Below are 19,163 nucleotides of genomic sequence, written 5' to 3' on the forward strand. Positions count from 1 at the left end.
CTTGGGAGAAAATCATAATCTTTTGTAAGATTCTTTTGCAATCTGACCAGTTTTATTCAAACACATCTTGCACACTCCTATTTTAAGTGGCCTCTCTGTACCTACTGCTGAGGGGTGGCAGAGAGAACAAACCTGCCACCTCTGCAGCCCTTGCTCGTGGGCTGTAGGAGAGGCACCACTTTCTGTCAGCTGGAGCAGAGTGGATGGTTCTGATGGGAGAGAGAAGCTTTGTTTACAAAACATCTTTGTATCTTTTCCTGTCTGAACAATCTCCTTAAATAAACCTGCATAAGTTGCTTCCTTTTCACTACAACCAGGCAAAACAGCAATCCTTTGGGATTTCAGACAGATTTATATATTGCAAGTAAAATCAACTTATGGGGCCACAGGAATACATCTGCTGTGAGAGTCCTGTGGCTGCTCCAGTTCCAGGTTCTCCTGCCCTCTGCTCACCCAGCTGGGAACAGCCCTTGGAGGAGTTTCTCCACTGACTGCATGTGGAGTGCAGTAACCTAAACTTCCATGGTAAACAACTGAGGAGAGGGTGACTTGCACATTTTCCTGTCTCAGGAATGTCCTCCTTTTTTAGCTCACATGGATTTGGTCTCTGTTACTGTTTGGGACCATCAGATGCCCACCCTGGTCACTGATCTGTGCCTGACTGGAGCTGACCCAAGGCAAGGTGTTACTCAGAATCAGAGAAGTCCACACAAAAAGGAAGGACTGGAAGGGAGCTCTGGCTTACCAGGGATAACTGGGACTGTTCAGCGACTGTGTCTGTCACACTGCAGGACCTCAGCCGTGAGGAAGGTTCTCTTTGCTGCAAGGAAAAAAAAATGATGTCTCCAAGTTAGGGTGTCTTAAAACATGATGTTTATCCTGAAAATTCACTAATTACAGGTACTACCCTCTTTCTGGCAAACCTCCTGTAAACAATTACCTACTTCTGTTTTACCACAGAGTGGTATATCCCATTTCTCTACTTCCTATATACTAAAAAAAACCCAAAACAAACAAACAAACAAACAAACAAAACAAACAAAACAAACAAACAAACAAACAAAAAAAAAGCAAGAAAAAAAAAAACCAACAACAAAAAAACCCACGCCCATCCATTTTCCTAAAGGAGTAATGTCAACATGAACAAACCAACAAATGAATTATTGAAAAAAATAAGGCATTAAGAACTATACCCAAAATCAAATACTATGGATGAAAGCTCAAAGCCTTAAAAGTAAATTTCCTTTAAAAATTATGGTATTTCTTAAAAAAAAAATCAGTTTCAATTTCCCCCTTTGCTGCTAACTTCTGAATTAGTTGTGTCTTTTCTCAAGACACATCCTTCATGATTGTGAACTAGAAACAAACCACCCTAAAAAAGCAGACACACATCATGTCTGATTGACACTACAATGTAATTCCTCCCCACCAGTCCATCTGGGCACTCCAGGGCTGAGCAGTGCTCAGGAAAACACAGCACTGACACAGCTGCAGTAAAACCAGTGGGGGGGCTACAAAAATTGCACTTCTCAACACAAACCCAAGTGCCTCACTTGTACGTGTATTACCCTGATTTTTTTTATGGTATCTGACTAACAAATAACACAAATACAGAGACCATTTCTTTGTTTTTCCCTTTCCTTTGGAAATTCTTACCTTGATACTCTCTGCTCTCATATATTTTGTTTCACTAAAGGTCTAACAGTAGCAGAGTCTGAAGTTAACTCATACAGAAGGAATTCTGTTGTCTGAGGCAGTTTGCTTGATGGTGAAGCTGTGATGCATTTTTTGGAAGGGAATTTTAACTGCATGCTCGGGTTTTCCTGAGCCCAGCAATGGCTCCCCATGCATGAAGTGATTCAGGTTATGCCAAAGAATTGCACATTTGTGCACTAGAGGTTCACAGGTTACACATTACGTACAATCAAAGAGCCGAGTTGTTCCCCATTGGAATCAGGAGTGACCTGGAGTCTTCTGCTCAGCTCCTCAGACAGCTCCTGAGGACTGGTCCGGGACACTGGAGATGCAGGAGGAGGTGGCAGTGACAAGCTTAAGGAATCCCCACTGGCACTTGCCTCCTCTGAAATGGTTTCCCAAGGCTAATGAAAGAGAAGAAACTAAGTTTCAGCTTTTATACAGAGCGAGTCTTCTTTCCCTTTGCCTTCTGTGTGATCACCTCACTGTGCCCAACACACATCAACAGCTTGTCTTCACCCTAAATCAAGGCACTACAGAAAACTGAAGCACAGGGCAGCTCCAGCCAGTCCACTTCCCTTCTTTCTATCATTTATCAAGCAATTTGGAATGATACACGCTTCTCTCAGTGCTGTCCATAGGCCAGCAGGCAGCTGCAGAGGACCTGGCAGTGTGGCTTTGCCTGCACTGTCATGGTGCTGCTGCTGCTGCTGTTTTCCCAAGGCAAACCCACAAGTGCCATGTAAAACCACCACCCTGTGCTGTGTGCAATGAGCTCACACGTGAGACACACAGCAGCTCCTTCAGGCCAAGGCCTGGGCATACCTCAGGAATGTCTCCACTCTCCATAGGCTCTGGCTCCAGATCCTCGCTGATGTGGCGCCGCGAGCGGAACCGCCTGTGAGCTGCCTCTTGGTTTATCTGTCTGATATTGTTATCTGACTCGGACCCCACGTCGCTGCAGGGGGGAACCCAGCATGGGAAAGAGAAAAGAACAAGAAAATAACCCAAGTTAAACTAAGCCCCCATTTTGTCCATTGCCTTCAAAACCTCAGTAATGCCTTTGATTATAAAAATCATTATTCATGCATGTGTCAAGCTTCATAATTAGGAGACTGTTTAATCCCTCAGTTGAAGGAAAAGAAAACTGGAAGCACTTCACAAATATCACAGAACAGCAGGTTGGGAAGGACCTCAGGGGTCATCTGGTTCAACCTCTCCTGGCAGGGAAAGCATGGCCTAGACAGGATGGCCCAGCACTCTGTGGAGCCCAACCTTGAACATGTCCCACTGCTGGAGTTTCCAGCACTTCCTTGGACATGGTTTATTGATGGCCTTGGCAGTGCTGGGTAAATACATCATCTCAGTGTATCTCTTAACACTGTCAGTTATTCACACACTGTAAAATGTAAGCTTGCCACAGCTTGCTAAATCTAATCTTCAGAAGATATCACCACAGCTTGTAGGCCTCTCTGATGGCCTTCATCCAGGGAATGAAGCCTATTCACAGAATAACAACCAGGATCTCCTCAAAGCTAATCTGTTCAACTTCATTAAAACTTAATAGAGTTGACTTTTTCCTTACCTCTTCAACAGTCTCTATAAACAAAGTACTTTATTCCTGTTAAATTACTTACTGAAAAATCCCTAATTTGTTCTCTAATATTCTAAATTGTGTTGTTACTGCTCTGCCTTCCCTGCCATCCCAGAACACTCTGTGTCTCTGTGATCTGCTGGGGGCGAGAGTCTCTTTGAGGCATAAACAAAGTTCCTTTTCCTTTCTGATGAGCCTCAGCCTGGTTCTCCACCCCACCCAGCCCAGGGCTGCTTACACGAGGCTGGGTCGGTGCCACTGGGTGGTCCTGTTGTTGTGATTCACGTAGTAAGTCCTCCCCAGGTTGTCCACCTTCTCTTCCCAGCCCGGAGGCAGCGGAGGAGGCGGCAGCTCCTCCTGACGCTGAGATGCGGCATCGCTGGAATCCACCACGTCCCAGCCATGCTTAGGAATGAAGGAAAAAGACCTCTGTGGTTACTGTGTGCTCCTCATTTCAACGAGAAAAGAGCTAAATGCCCATCAGTCTATTAAAGAGGGATTTCCAAAGGTGGCTGGGTGTTCTCCTGGTGGCTTGGTGCCAAAGAGAACCACCTGCTAACTCTGTTTCCAGGCTTTATCCTTCATGTGCAGCTGACTCTACAGTTTTTCTTGAATTGTTCCATGAGGATTCAGCCTTACCTCAGAGTCATCCCTCTGATCACTGTTTTCTTCCTCTTGGCCACCATTTTTGGGCATATACGCCATCTTCAGTCTCAAGAAACCCTTCACACGAGATTTGTGGCTACAAGACAAGGAGGTACATTGCATTTAACAACTCTTAAATAATTGCAAATAAAAAAGACATGATATAAGAAGTATTTTAAAGGTCCTTCCACTCACCTTCTTGGTCTGAGGAGGAAATCCTTAAATGTGTATGGCCTCTCCATGGTTGGGTCTTCAGTCTGTAAGCCGTGGAGAAAATGGCAAATTAAAGGGTTGCCCACAAGTTCAGCCACATTAAGAACATTCACACAACAGACTGACAGATTACATCTCTGATTTCCACTGAATCCTAAGTTACCTAAAGCCTGGAATCTTGGAAACTCTATTCCTTGAGAATTTCAGTTTTGTTACCAAGTAAGTCCATCCTTCACATGTGTGAACACACAGCTGCTGTACGTACAGAACCAGGAATTTCAGATGCCAAGGGAAAAGAATGACGAATCCATACACACTCTTCCCCTGCTGATTGTCTGGGGAACTGAACTTGAAGCATGAACTGTGTTATACTTGGCAGCCAAATCCCACACAGCTCTCCTCTCAGTGCCTGACCTGTGCCCCCACCAGTGCCCACTTTCTCTGGGAGAGACACACTGCCCCTTTTGCTCAGAGATGCAGATTTTAACAAGCTCAGCAGGACACCAAGGCATGCACGACTCAGCACTGCTGTTTAGTGCTCAGCTGGAAGGGACATGCTCCCAGTGAGGAGCTGTATGTTTTACCCAAATTCTGTCAATAGTAATTAGCTGGGTTTGGAGAAACAAGGACTTAAAAATCAGCAGGATAAGAAAGCTGATTACTAATTTGTTATTAAACCCATCCCAATGTATTTATCTATCAAGGCAGTGGAAGGATGACTGCGGATGCACAGTGTGCTTCCCTGAGCCAGTGTGCTCACACACCTGCCCACCAGGTAACTCCCCCTGGAACAGGGAGAGCCTGGGGAGGTCCTGAGGTCACAGCCTCTGAGGGAAGGATTGCTCTGAGACACAGCAGATTTGCCATGGCAAATGTCTGAGGGGAAAAGGACTCTTGCCACTGTTCCACCAGGGCTATTCAGATCTTGTCTGTGCATAAGGATAGATAAATTGAGATATCCACACAAGCCCAGAGCAGGCAATCCTGCACAGCACAGCTGGGATGACAAGAGCTCCCATGAGAAGGGAACGATACCTTTGTCACCACAAAGTGTTCCTGATCCTTCCCTGGTGGCTTTCCACTGTTACAGTTTATAACCCAACACACCAGGTGCAGACTCCAGATCAACCATACAGATACAACTAAACAAGCACCACTGTGCAAGTCAGTACAAAGCCATTCTTCTCCTACAATAACATCCATCAACAGCAAGAAGTCAAAATCAGACACAAAAAGCCAGTTATGCTCAACTGACACCTTATTTTGATGTAAAAACTGCAGTAACTTCACCCATTCACATAAAAAGCTCTGCAAGGTCACAGATGTTAAGATTAACACGCACAACATTTAAAAAATCTTAACTACATTCAGCCAGTATTAGTCATCCAACACATCCAACATTAGTATATGATATCAGAAATGTTTGTACCAAGGCTAAAGCAATCACTGTGTATACATACACATATATATTTATTCCTATTTATCAATCTATAAATAGAAATTGCACTTAATTTAGCATCTAATTTTGCAGCCCATGCAGAATCCTGTCTGGTGGGGGAAAAGCAGACAGCTGGAACTTTACAGAATTACAGAACCAGCTTTACACTGAATTCCTCCATTAATTAGGAAACAGAAACAAGCATTACCACCCTCAAACCAAACACCTCACACGTCTGTTGACAATAAAATTATTCAAACCCAGTGTCAATTACTTTCAATTGATTGCTATTGAACTCTTACTGCTGGCAAAGAATTCAATTTCAGTTAAAATAATGAACAGATGACATAGTTCTGGCAGCATTTTGGTTTTTCATGCATTTGCTGAAGCAAATCTGCTCTCATGAAGCTTTTTGTGCACAGAGAGTGCATCCCTTCCATGCACAGCTGCCGCATCTCCCTGTCCCTGTGCAGGTGAGGCCTGGTTGCCCATTACAGTTTCCTTTAGGCTCTGCTGGCTTCAGGAGAATGTCAGTGGTGTGTGCAACAGCCCCAGGGGTTTGCAGAGCTCTGGTGCTTACCGGGAGGTGACTGAGTGGCACATCCACCTGGCCCAGGAAGTCGTCTCTGGTCTGTCACACAGAAAGTAAATTTACATCAGAGAGGCAAAAAACAATAAATATCAATCTAGTCACAATGAGGCAAAAAAGAAAGATGGGTGAGTACCATTATTTTAGGAATCGCTGGTTTCTACCCCGTTATTGTTGCCATTATTTGTTGACCCAATTCATTGACCTCAGCACAGTATTTCCTGTGACACTCCAAACAGGTTCCTGATCCCAGGGCTCATGTGGTGGTGCTGACGATTCTGCCTGGGGTGAACCACCAAAGCCAACTCAGAGCCCCCCAGGTGGTTTCCTGTTGATGGGGGACAGATCCAAGGCTCCCCTCCTGGACTGACAGCCCCACACTTACCCGTGGTGGGAGCAGCTCACCCAACAGGGCGAGTTCCAGCCTTTGGGTCCAGCCCGGGGCTGTTACCCACAAAGGCACGGAAATGTTGGCAGCAGGACACCAAAGGACACCAGTGGCAGAGGGGTGTCTGCTGTGGGACCTGGGCCCTGTGCTCCAGGGACATTTGGGATTCACTCAGACAGGAATTTTCAAGACCAAACCCAACCATTGACCAGGGAATGCATTTTCTCCCAGATACTGTTTGTGACACCAGATATCAGCCCCAGTGATTCCCAAATAACCTGCTGCCTATTTATAACCATGCTATGCATGGAATTCCAGGAAGTGCAGGCTGCTGCTGCACAGCCAAGTTTACATATTTCCCATAGCAGAGCATTAAGTTTAATATTAAAATTCATATTTTATATGATAACATCATAACAATTCTGTTTCTACTACAAAGATAGGATGACAGAATGGTTTTGTGATCCCCACAGAATGGACACATCCTGCTGTGCTGGATGCTATGGAACAACAGAAAAAGCACCAAGGAGATTGTGGTTTTTACAATTTAAAGTCAAAACAGTGAGTAGATTTTTCATTACAGATTTTAACTATTAATCTTCTTCCTAGCAAATACTAGAAAACCCTGGTGGCATGGCCTGTTTTTAGGGAACTAATCTGTTTTCCCCTGAATACTTAACACTAGCAAATGCCAAGTACTCCCCACCTCCTGCTTCAGTACAGTCACCCCAATAGCAACCACTCTGAAGAAAATACACACCTATTGCTACGTCTCTTCTTGCAGCTTTTAGCTCAAGAAAAACACAACTCATGGATACAGAAAATGCCCAGGTAGATTAGAAGCAGCCTTAAAGAAGATGAACCAACAAAATGTGTTTGCAGCTTACAGAGGAAATGGAAACCCCTCAGTCCCAGCCAGCTCTGTAAGCAGAATTACTTCCTCATCTAATTCTGCATGGATATGGTCACCTTTGCCAGAGCTAGGGCTCTTGGAAAACTCAGTCTTTAAGTAATAATTGTCTGTAAACATATGTCTGTAAGAAAGGGGGGGGAGGCTGGCATATTAATATTTAGTATTTTTGCTCTGTGAAAAGAATTTTCTCTTGCAAGCCATCACAGCTCTAAAATTTAGGCTTTCTCAGTTTGGGGCTTCCTACTTCCAGCAAAGGCACCTCATGAGCCACAGGAACCTTTTCCATTGCCTTCTTTTTCCCATTTCTCATTATAATGATGCCATTTGGGTTTTGCCTTTTCTTTCTCTTCTATGTTCTCTGTATTCTTCACATGTATATTTGTAACTCTGTCACCTATTGTACTAGTAGCTAGTTTTCCCAGTACTTTTTCCATGGCCTTTCCCTAGGGAAAAAGACAAAACAAATTCCAGAGCTCCAAGCCCTGGGAGGTACAAGGCCCTGTACTATCTTGGTTCTTCCTGGGAACCAAAGTTGAGAATAACTCCTCCAGATACATTTTATGGACAAAATACACCTGGTGCTAAGGGGGGACTCAGCCTGGGGGGGAATTGCATCACCACCTGTCCTCCTAATTGGTGTTTTTTATCAGTTATGCTAATTTCCTAACACCTATAAAAATGTACTCACCCCTGGGGAGGAGGTGGGCTTTTGTGGACAGCTTTCCATACCTGCTCTTGAAGGCCTTCAAAAAAAGATCCCCTTTTATATTACCTCCTAACTAAAATTATCCAGAGTTTCATTTCCAGGCTGGGAAAAAGGCAGGAACAACAATGTCTGTTTGGGAAACTCTCTGTCACTAACATCCACACAACCACCCAAGGCAGCAGCCTGGTCACCTGTGCATCACAGTATCCCACTGCTAACTCCTGCTCCAGTCTGAGCCCCTGGACAGTGAATAATCCACAACAAAGGCACAGGATGGGAGTTTCCCAAGCAGGAGTGACCCCTCCAATGCCACTGCTCCCTCAGTATTGTTCCCTCCTGGGACTCTGTGTGGGCAGCAGGACAAGCACACGCAGGCAGGAGTGGGGCAGGGTTCAGCTGCTTTGTTACAGTCTCACTGCAAAGCACAAGTATAACAAGAGCTGGCCCAAAATTTCCTAATTAGCCTTTAACACTCCAGAGCAATTTTACAAAGCTTCAGCATCCCCTGTTCCACCTGTGGGGTTGGTTTAGCATATTTATTGTGGAAGAGGAGAAAGTCAGATGCTGTCCCATTTTCCAAGGAGCTCTCTTGAAATGAAAGGTAATCACTTCAGTGTTTTGGCAGAGACATCAATACCCCCTGTCGGTTCAGGAAACCCAAATCTGTCCAAGCACCTCCCTCATTCATGCACTGATCCTGTGGGAAAGCAGCACCAGGCTCACACACACCAGGCACGGTGAGTTTTCTGTGCACTGAATTTTCCTGAGTGAGTGAGGGACCCCACACACCTGTACAGACACTGCAAATCCCAACCACAGCCAAGAGCTCAGCTGTCCAGTGAAAGACAATGGAAAAACACAAGGAAATATTTCATTAAGTGTAATGAGTAGTCAGTGACTGAAAAAGCTTTAAAACCCAACAAAACTACTTAGAAATTCTAATTTGTGCCAAACACCTCAGAATGTGAAACAGCTAACTGTTCATCATAGGACACTGAGGTAACAAGGTGACACTCCTGAGCCAAATGCATGTAAAAATTAGGCTGCAATCTGGTGCCTATCCAAGCTGCAAGCCAGAGGAAAAGCCTGGGATAAAGCTGCAGCTCTCAGAGGTGCTTTGGGTCCCTGGCCAGGCACCAGGCTGGGTAACAACACTCCAATAATACTCTGACCACCTACAGTTCCCTTGGATTTTGAGGTGATCAGGAAGTTCCCAGCTCCCTGACCTGAACATTGCTGTGTACTATTTCTGGGCACTGTTTGAAGAGATGCTGCATTCCAACCCAGATATTGCTTCATTTCAGAGCAGGCAGACATGATCCCTACAGTAAATTTAACTCTTTTTTTAAAGCCTTAAAGGAAACCAGAGAGTTCACACCTTTCTCAGGCCACAATCACCCTTCAGCACACAGCTATATGCCTAAATTATCATCCAGGCAGGAACAGCCTGCTGAGGTTCATCTTATCTATTTATTCTAAATATATTACAGCCATGTTATCTACAAGCTTTTCAAATCACTGCAGCCCTGGTGGGAGTGGTTGTGAAGGATGCTCATGGGAACACCATGTGGTTCGTGTGCCAGCAGTGGTTTGGTGGCAGAGAGGGGACAAGGAACCCAGTCCTTGGGGACACAGCAGCTGGCTTTAACCTGCTGACCCTGACAGCCAAAGGCACCCTGCAAGATGGGATAAACCCACCTGGCAAAGCCAAATCCCAGGCTCTCAAGAGGACATTCTCCCCTGCACTGAGCACTCAGCAGCCACCCTGGTAGAACGAAAGTGAAAAATTAAGCCAATTTTCCTGATGTAGTACTTAAACCCTGCACTTGAGATGTGATGTGCCATTGCTGCCAAGTCCTGGGAAACTGCTCCAGGAGTGATCCAGACTGTCTGGCTCAGACAGCACCATATTTCCCAGCACAAATACAAGAGAACTGCACACATCAACAGGAAAAATACAAGAGCAGAAAGCACTGCTGCCTTACCAGAGAGCTACAGGAGATCACGTCTCACCTGAAGAGAAAACTCCTCTGAACTGTACTTTTACCAAAGGCTTTAAAAATGAAAAGGACCCCTCAAAAAACAAAGAAGATTTGTGTTCATGAAAGTATTGTTAATTATTAAAAAAAAACCAAAAAAACTAGCAGGAAAACACAATTTTATTAATTGAAACAAAGCACATTTAACTGCTCTTGACTAAAACCTAAAAGTATTAATTAGTTATCACAGATGTCTATCTACACCTCAGGCTTATCAACTCCCTGATCTCATTCTCATGAGTAAAGCTACAATGATACTTCTATGATATTCCTCTATCATTTGATGAGATGATTACTAAAATTCTTAGCTGGCAGGTTTCAGCAATTTTTCTTTCTTTCTAACTGAACTGCAATAAAATTCTCTTTATTTATACGAACTTCCAGAAATTCTGCCACTTACCACTGTCACCGCTTTTTTCTTAAGCAAAATATTTTCAGCAGCACTTCCCAAGCATAACTAAAATTCCATTATTCATTTGCTAATAATGGCAACTGACTATACAGTGGATCTCTGCAACCTGGCTATGATATTTTCACTGGTATTTTCTTAATCAAAAATATTGCACTGTAACAACAGAAAAAAAGCCCCTAATTGATGTGTGTGTGGGAGTCCTTTTCCTATTCCAGATCTTTAAGTGCAGGTAGAACAAACTATACAGGTGGGTTATTTCCCAAAAAATGATCTCCTGTTATTCCTTCCCAGCAGAGTAAACAAACCCTGACTTCTCCAGGCAGCTCAATGCAGCAGTGTCAGATGAGTTTTCCTGGCGTCCTCCCTCTCAACTTTCACTTTACGACCCAATTAGTGCCCGCTCGGGTGTCAGTGCCACGCACTGGGCACAGGGGAGGACAAGGCACGAGGCTCCCAGTGTCACACAGCCCTCCCTCTGCAGCCTGGGACACCACAGAACCAGGGACATGCAGGTGGCCCCTGGGCCTGGGAGCCAAACCACAACTGAGATTTATCAATTGTGTCCTGAGCTGCAATTTCCCAGATGAGGCAGTGGTGCTCCAGAAGCATCAGAGCTGAGGGAGAAATGTCTCCTTCCTGGCACACAGGGACAATCACAACTGGATCAGTTCTTAAATGGATTAAGCAAATTGCAAGACAAGCATCAGTTATTTAAATTCTGAATTATTTCTCTTGCACTGCCACTGCTAATTTAAACCTAACAAAAAAACACTGGGCACCTCTGCCAAGATCTGACATACTCCTGAAACACAGTAACAGCCAAGCAAACTCGGGACAATGTCAGGGAAAAAACAACCAGTTAAACCTTATTCTGCTCATTACTGAGCTGCCCATTGCAATGAAAGGTGTGACACACAGAAGGGCTGCCAACAGGAGGCTGCTCCTCTCTACCTGTGATGGACAGAGAGAATTGCCACTGCTGCATTACCAACAGCCTCTGCAATGATGGGAATCCATTCCTCCTTAGACACTCAACAAACCAAATGTGGACAAAGTAAAGGAGCAGCAATGGCAGAAAGAAGGAGTTGATGGCTGAGATACAGAAAACAGGCCTGAGCTGTGAGAGGATGTGGAAAAGAGGAACAGAATCAATGTACAGAAGAGAAAGAACAGGTAGAAAGTGTAAAACAAAGTAAATGTATTAGGACAACTTCCGTCCCATGTTCTCTAAGAAATGAAGGAGCCATTGAAAAAAACCCTCTCAGAACAAAAATAAAACAATCTTCTTATGAAGTTACAACAAAACTCCTCAGGAAAGAACAGTGAGGCACAACAGAAAGGCTCAAGTTCCCAGTGCAAGAGTCAGTAAGCATCATTAAATTCTAAACACTGCACAATAATCTATTCTGTGGAGTAGCAGAAAACCCTGCCCTCTGCAATCCCTGTAATTGCAGCCTGGGATACCCAAACAGCACTCCCACAGCAGTCCCAGAGCTGTAGCCTGGGCAGCAGCACAGACCTCGGGGCCCCCTGACGTGGCCAGAGCAGTTCATGTCTCTGAACCCATCCATGAACTGGTGGCACCTCGGCAGCTCGTGCTCAGAGCTCTGCCCAGCAGGAGCCAACCTCCCCCTGCCCTCTCCACACACATTGTGCCATGGCAGGAGAAGGGCACTGAGCCAAGAGCAGTTTTCTGCAGAACTCTTCGCTCAGAGCCCTCAAGCCACCTTCCTTACCCGAGTTACAGAGGCAGAAAATAATGGAAGAAAGTAAGTCTCATACCAAGTTTAGGAAATGTTGCTTTTCAAAAGGGCAAAGAAGCAGCAGCAAAGTACATTGAGTACGTGCAGAGCTGTGGCACACGGTATGGAACACAAACACCTGCATACCTTTGAGAGCTGAGGAGTCAAAAGGCACAGAGTTTCAAAAAAAATAGCATTCCAAGTTGAGAAATTGTAGATGTGAGGCCAGCTTGGTAAAGGCAGCAAACAAAATGAAGGCAGGTTTACAGCAGGAGGATTGTTCCAAGGAAGGGGGGCTGGTGGCTCTCCAAAGCACAAACAGCTGCATTTTATTACTTGGAACTTGCACAGAGGCCCCCCCCCAAAATCTTCATTTGCTCAGCCTCCTCCTTGGCACTGCTCCCATCTGGGAGGTGCCCAGAGCAGAGTGCAGCACTCCCTGCTCCTGCAGAGCCCCACAGAGCCCCAGAACCCAGGGATCCCAGCACAAGCATTCCCAGAGGGAGGGCACCTGGAGCTGGGACTGCTCCTGCAGATCCTGACAAGCAGCCAGGGGGGCTGGGGGAGCTCTGCTGTGCTGCACAGCGCTGAGCAGAACAAAAAGAGTGTAATTAGCTGGCAAATTGTTCATTAATGTTGTCTTGCTGCAGACACCAGGAACCGTTCAAACAACAGACCTCTTATTGTCTCCACCACCATTGCTTCTCGTCTCCTCTCCTCTGCAGTAATCTACTTATCCATTTATCCTACCTTTCCCTTCTGCTCAAAGAAATGTCCTACTTTCTCTGTTTCTTTTCCTCATCAACAGCAGTTCAGATTTTTGGATATATTCAGACATATATCTGTCACGACCAATTTTTCTGTGTAACTGCTTTCTTGGCAGAAAGCAGTTCAGAAAAACAACCCTCAGAAAAGCCTAGTACTGCCAGAGTAGAAATGCTCTCCTGTGCTAGGGGGACTTTTATTCCCCCTAAAGCTATTCCAGTGCTTCTAATATATCCTGGAGAACTGCAGCAACTGAGATCTGAAGGACTCGAGATGCAGAATGTATGCAGCTCTTGCAAGTGTGCTGGAAGATGGGCAGCAGGATTGCTGGCTTTAACAGGAAGGTTAAAAATGGTCATCACCTTTTAAAACACTTTCACCTCTTCCTGCAACTTGAAGAAGGCAGCTGAGAAAAGATAATTGCTTAGACTGTGACTTCTGTGAGAACTGAAGAGACACAAAACAGAAATCCATAGATTCTGCCTCAAAATGGGTCAAAAATGGAACTGCTATTTTAATAAATAGCTTGAAAAATAGAGGGATTAGAGGTGCACCACTTCCAGAGGCATCATGTGTACAATATATTCTGCAGAGACATGCTGAGTAAGCAAAACCATGCACTTTAGAATTTTTCTAACTAATGATTCTTCTTCCTGCATCTCTCCCATGATTCCGGTCAAATTTATTGGCAGTCTTCATACAAAGTAGAATAATTCTCAACTCAAGAACTCTGCAGCAAAGAACTGCTCTTTGAACAATGAAGTTTTAGTCATCCATCACACTGACGTAACATCCTTCATTACTGAGCACTATTCCCGAATTTGCTCTCCTCGATATGCACACTGCTCATTGCAAAGCAGCACTAAAATAATAGAAATGACTCATAGTGAAGTAAAACTCCCCACTTTTCCACTCAGCAGAGACTCATTTCTGCCATTCCCCCCTCTCCTTACCCACCCCATGCACTGGGGCATCAGCCACTCCCAGGAGTTCAGAGCAGCCTCATACCCACAGTAATCCCCACTGTAACCTGAGCACGACAACCCAAGCTCACGGGACAGTTTGGAACCAAATGAAGCCCCAAAAACCCCTTGTGGGCACACACACACACACACACACACACACACACACACACACACACACACACACACACATTTATACCAGCTGTGGTTCCCATGTCAGCGTGGTGGTGGTTGTGTCCAGCTCACAGAGCTACAGCTCCCTGTGTGCCCAGCTGAACTCTTTCTCTCTCTCTCTCTCTCTGGGGAAGCTGAAGGTGCACATTTTTATTAGCACCAGTCCAGCAAAGTGCAGTTTAAGTTCCCCTCAGTAATAATGCAGGAGCAAGCCTTTGGTTAAAAATGACATCCTAAGACTGCAGCAGTGCTGAGAAAACTCTGCTCTCCCCGACAGTGTGAGTGCCCCATAAACTGCCAGGGATGACTGGGAGCAGCAGCCCCAGGCAGCCCCTCTGCCAAGCATCCAGCTCTGTTACATCAGGAGCATCACCAGCCTTTTCTGGATCATGATGCAGGGCTTTGGGTATGTGGGCTGAGGTTAAACAACAGAGAAGCGGTGGCAGGGAAATCAAAGTCGTGCGAGGCTCTGCAGGCAGGGAAATGAGATTGCTGGAATGGAATCAGGGAAGGCACGCTGACATTTATTCAGCCTGAATTTTCCAAAGGTACTAAGTACGTTCTTTCAACTGCCGGATCCCAGCAGCACTTACACTCAAGAAGGCATTAAGGCCTGGCAATACCTGATATCATATTTTTGCTTTAATGTTTTTCCTAATGTTATGGAAAAAAGCAAGATCCACTGTAAGAGTTCTAAAGGCCACTTTTCTGTGACACTGTGCATTCTAATAACCAGAATCCCGAGGGGAAACATGGCTGTGCACTGACCAGAGGGAACAGTGAGGTATTTCATGCTGAGGACATCAACTTAACTACTCCTAACTTCTGTAAATTCATCATCATTTACACCTACACATGTTCAAGCACTTTTTCCTTGCTGAGACCAAGAACCTTCACACCTGCTCAGTTTTCAAGGGTAGAAACAACACATTTGTTTGTAACAGAAAGGAGAGCCAAGATTATATTGACTAGTTCATGGGGATCAGTCACTAATATTTACTGCCAGATTTTTTTATGGTGGGGAATTTAAATTGCAGTCAGTTGAAAATCCAGTGGGTAACTGGTAACATGAACTCTCTGGGTGAAAAATCGAGAACATAGGAAAAAGCTTGAAAAGTTTGCTACACACATTTTTTTAAAATTATTTTGTTTGTATTCTGGAATTCTGCACAATGATTTGATTAGAGCAAAAACCAGAAAAGCCACAATTCCAGCACTATCGGCTGCAAACGTCTGGTCAGAACTGCCAATGCCCATTAAAATTAGGAGCAGAACGAAAGGCAAGGAAGAGTTCTGGCCAGCTCCAAGCTCCCAGGAACCCTCTCCAGGAGCCTGCCTGTGCTGGGAAGGGAACACACGGTGCCAACTCCCACATCAGCCCCGTGGAGAATGGAGCTGGCGCTGCCAACCCGCGGCTCCGCATTCCTTCCTCCCTCCCCTTCCCGCATCTGTTTGGGCTGCACCTGGCAGAGGAACCCGAGTGATGTCACCTGCCCGATGGGGCCCTCTGGAACTCTCTGCTGGAGCCACAAACAGTGCCCAGCACAGCCAGCTCGGCACCTGGGGGCACGAGGAACCATCCCAGCCTTCCTGGGCAGTGCCAGGGAACATGACTGAGACACTTCAGAGATTTCAGGTCCTACAGGGGGATGGAGAGACATCGATTCCATGGGAAAGGAAAGTATTTCACGTTCTTACCTACAGCCTGGGGAAAGCTGGGCACTTGGTTAACTGCACTGAATTCACGGCATTTACAAGCTTAGACAGACAAGCAACCAAAGCCGCTACAGAAACCCTTCTCCCTCCTCTTTTTAATTAGTTTTAATTAGCTCTTTCCTTAACCATAGTTAAGGAACAACAAAATCCCCAAACCCCAGCAAAATGCAATGTTAACTCCCTAAGGAGAAAACACTGCAAGGCTTTCTGGGGGGATGGCAAGAGCAAGAGTAGATTAATTCCAGTTCTCTCACTAAATATAAAGCAGGTAAGGTTTCTTTTCCTTTAAGACATTTGCATTGGGGCGTTGCTGCAGGGCCAAAAAAGATATTAAAAAATGGTGACATCAGACCAAAACAAATCTCTTAAGACCAGTTCCCACAGTGCAATGGTTCCTGGAAGGTTTTCCCTACTCAGCCAGCATGCCATTCCCCACATTTGCAAACAAACAAAAAAAAAATTGTATTTCACTTGCTCAGTTAAGATCAGGTATTTTTACACAGTAAATTAAAAACATTTAACAGACCTCAAATAGCATCACCACAAATTAACTGATTACTGAAAACCTCTTTTTCATACTTCATGTGTAACTAAACCCTTTCAGAAATTGCTGGTATCCAGCCTCATGTCAGAGCCAAGGCAACTGCTCGAAAATGGAAATATAATTTATTTCATTATGCAATTTTTATGCACAGAGCTGACTCACAAAAGTATATTTAGGCTCCGGATAACATCCAAGCTAATAATTAATTATGTTTTCAACTTCTAATATTTCCCATTTTACCTGTTCTTTTTTAATGCTGTAGGTGTGACTGCACATGAGTGACTGGTGAGCAAAAAGGGCAGAAATGAGGAGAGACACTGACTATTGGACAGACACATGGTAAGAGACAGAAGCAATCACAGAGTTGGCATCAGATTTGTTCTCTAAAATTTATGATCAGAAGATTAGTTGTAAAATAAAACACCTTTGAGGTGCTTGCTGAACAACAATCCCACAGCACTGCTCACCCTGAAATCAGGAGAAAATCCTCAGCACACTTCCCAGTGCAATTCAATAGGGTGAGCAGATATTCAGTAATAACTATGTCAATGCCACAGAAACAGCAAAGCCTTTGCAAAGGGGCAGCCCCAGGAGCAGCAGAAAACACAGATGGATCTGCAGGTTCTCCTTCCCCGACGGTTGCAAATAGAAGCAACCTTTTGGGAGCACAGCCTGTCCTTCCAGATGCACATCCCCTTCCCTTGGCAGCACTCCTGCACAGCTCTCCCACACAGGCATGGGCAGACAGAGCTCAGTTTACAGCTCCGAGGGGTTTGGGTCTTCCTTTGCCCTCTTTCCACAGGGTGAATGACAGCACTTGAGACAAAGCTGACAATCCTGTCAGGCCACGGACATTCAGAGCTCATTCTCTCTCTCACTGAAGATAAAACTCCCACCTTATGACAAAGTTGTAAACATTATTTTCTAGAATCCATAAAATACAGCCTGGAAGTTGTTATTTCCAGGGAAGCTGCAGCTTTCCACCAAAGCACTGACAGCTCTGGACTCACACCACAGCACACAGTGCAATTTTTATTTTATTTGAACAACTGATCTCATTTCTTTGCCTTCAGCTCTGGAGCTTTTCCCACACACCCTTTTAATTTTTTCATTCCTTTTGGAGACAAAATCCTGGCTGGTCATCACGGTGGTTTAATTAATTTATTTTTCTGTACATAACTGCTGACTTTTGGGAAGCTCCCAATGCCATCCTGATAGAGGAAAAGATGGATAAAAGTATGGGACTTCAGATGAAGAGATGCAGTAATATATTTTACAATGAGATTTGATCTGCAAACTAACTAAACAGGGTAGATTTGGCTTTGGAATAGCTGCTGAACTAAAAACTTCAGTTCACGTGCAGCACTTCTGTTTATGTGTACAAAACAGTCACATTCTGAGACTCATCATTACTTGACAGCTTTTCTCAAATAGAAAAGCAGCAGAAGAGCACAAAAAGCAATCAGCACTCTCTGGTTTCTCATCTGTAATTTTCTGTGGCTAGATGTGCACCAAGGCAGCTCTGGCTGGCACCTGCAGCGTTAAACCCGTGTCAGCATTTCCATGATAAATTCTCCACTTTAGAGATTGCTGTGTACTCAAACTCACATACAGATTTTCCAGGCAGGAGCAAAGAGTTTCTTACTGCTATTTAAAAAGTGATACTATTTCCATCTCTGCTGCTCGATGTTTCATTCTGGTTTCTTCACAGAGAAATACCCATACGTACAGTTTTCAGGGAGAAAAAGAAAAATGCCTGACACAAAATTCAGAATCCCAGGGAGCTCTGGGAATCTTGAGGGATGAGGTAAAAACACAGCAGCGCCAACTCTTAACTCTCTGAAAACTTGACAAAAAAATTACAGATGGGTTTCTTAATTCTACAAACTAATTTACACTACTTGCCATTAATTATTTGTCCTCCACCCATAGGGGAGGAAGAAAAAAGCAGAATTTATTCAGGTCCTGCCTTGAAAACCAGCTCCTGCTCTGCCCAGGTTTGAGAGTGCCCTCCCCAAGAGCCAGGGCTTCAGAACAGGCCTGCAAGCTGATGGACACTACAATTAACAAGGGGGGCAGGTGATTTCTTGTTGAAGAGAGAAGAACTGATTTTGTCCTTAACAGAAAAGCCAAAGAGACTCAAGGAATGGAATTCATCACCCTCTACCTGCAGCTGTCAACAAAGTCCTTATCTGCAGGGAGCAGAGGCTTTCCAGATGGCCATCCACACTCCTTGCAGAGCAAGTGGAGAGCCAGGAAATTCACAGCACTATTCATTAGAACCATTTAAACCTCCAGCTAAGGCCACATGAATTATTTTCTAGAAATGCCTGTTAAGAGTCCAGGGAGCACCCCCTGAAGTAGGAATGCAGAAGGAAAAGCCCTCGAGCTGCATCAGTCCTGTGCAGGTCTGAGGAGAAAACAGGCTCTGGAAGGTGCCCAGCACCTGGCACACACCTGCCTCCCAGGAATGCCAGAGTGCAGGTGAGCTGAAAGGGACACACCGACGTGTCCAGAAGGAAGACCTGCAGTATTGCATCCCCCTTAGGGTTCTCAGTGAAAGAAAGATGTGCACCTGTTGGAGTACATGGATACACTCAGAGAATGCTACCCCAAGGCTTCCAGATC

General features: G+C 44.9%; 1 protein-coding gene across 9 annotated transcripts in view; it reads right to left on the minus strand.

Annotated features, from left to right (window-relative positions):
* The window catches only part of LOC310922202 (E3 ubiquitin-protein ligase NEDD4-like), an 86,995-nt gene that overhangs the window by 21,863 nt on the left and 45,969 nt on the right, over positions 1-19,163 (minus strand). For all 9 annotated transcript variants that reach the window (XM_083882632.1, XM_083882633.1, XM_083882631.1 and 6 more), the window contains 7 exons: positions 6,166-6,216; positions 4,130-4,191; positions 3,929-4,031; positions 3,528-3,694; positions 2,521-2,653; positions 1,923-2,099; positions 746-820 (listed from right to left, as the gene is read on the minus strand). In XM_083882632.1, the coding sequence (XP_083738758.1) occupies positions 746-820; positions 1,923-2,099; positions 2,521-2,653; positions 3,528-3,694; positions 3,929-4,031; positions 4,130-4,191; positions 6,166-6,216 (768 nt within the window). The remainder of the gene's footprint in view (positions 1-745; positions 821-1,922; positions 2,100-2,520; positions 2,654-3,527; positions 3,695-3,928; positions 4,032-4,129; positions 4,192-6,165; positions 6,217-19,163) is intronic.

Source organism: Zosterops lateralis (assembly GCF_965231275.1).
Source record: "Zosterops lateralis genome assembly, chromosome: W".
NCBI lineage: Eukaryota > Metazoa > Chordata > Aves > Passeriformes > Zosteropidae > Zosterops > Zosterops lateralis.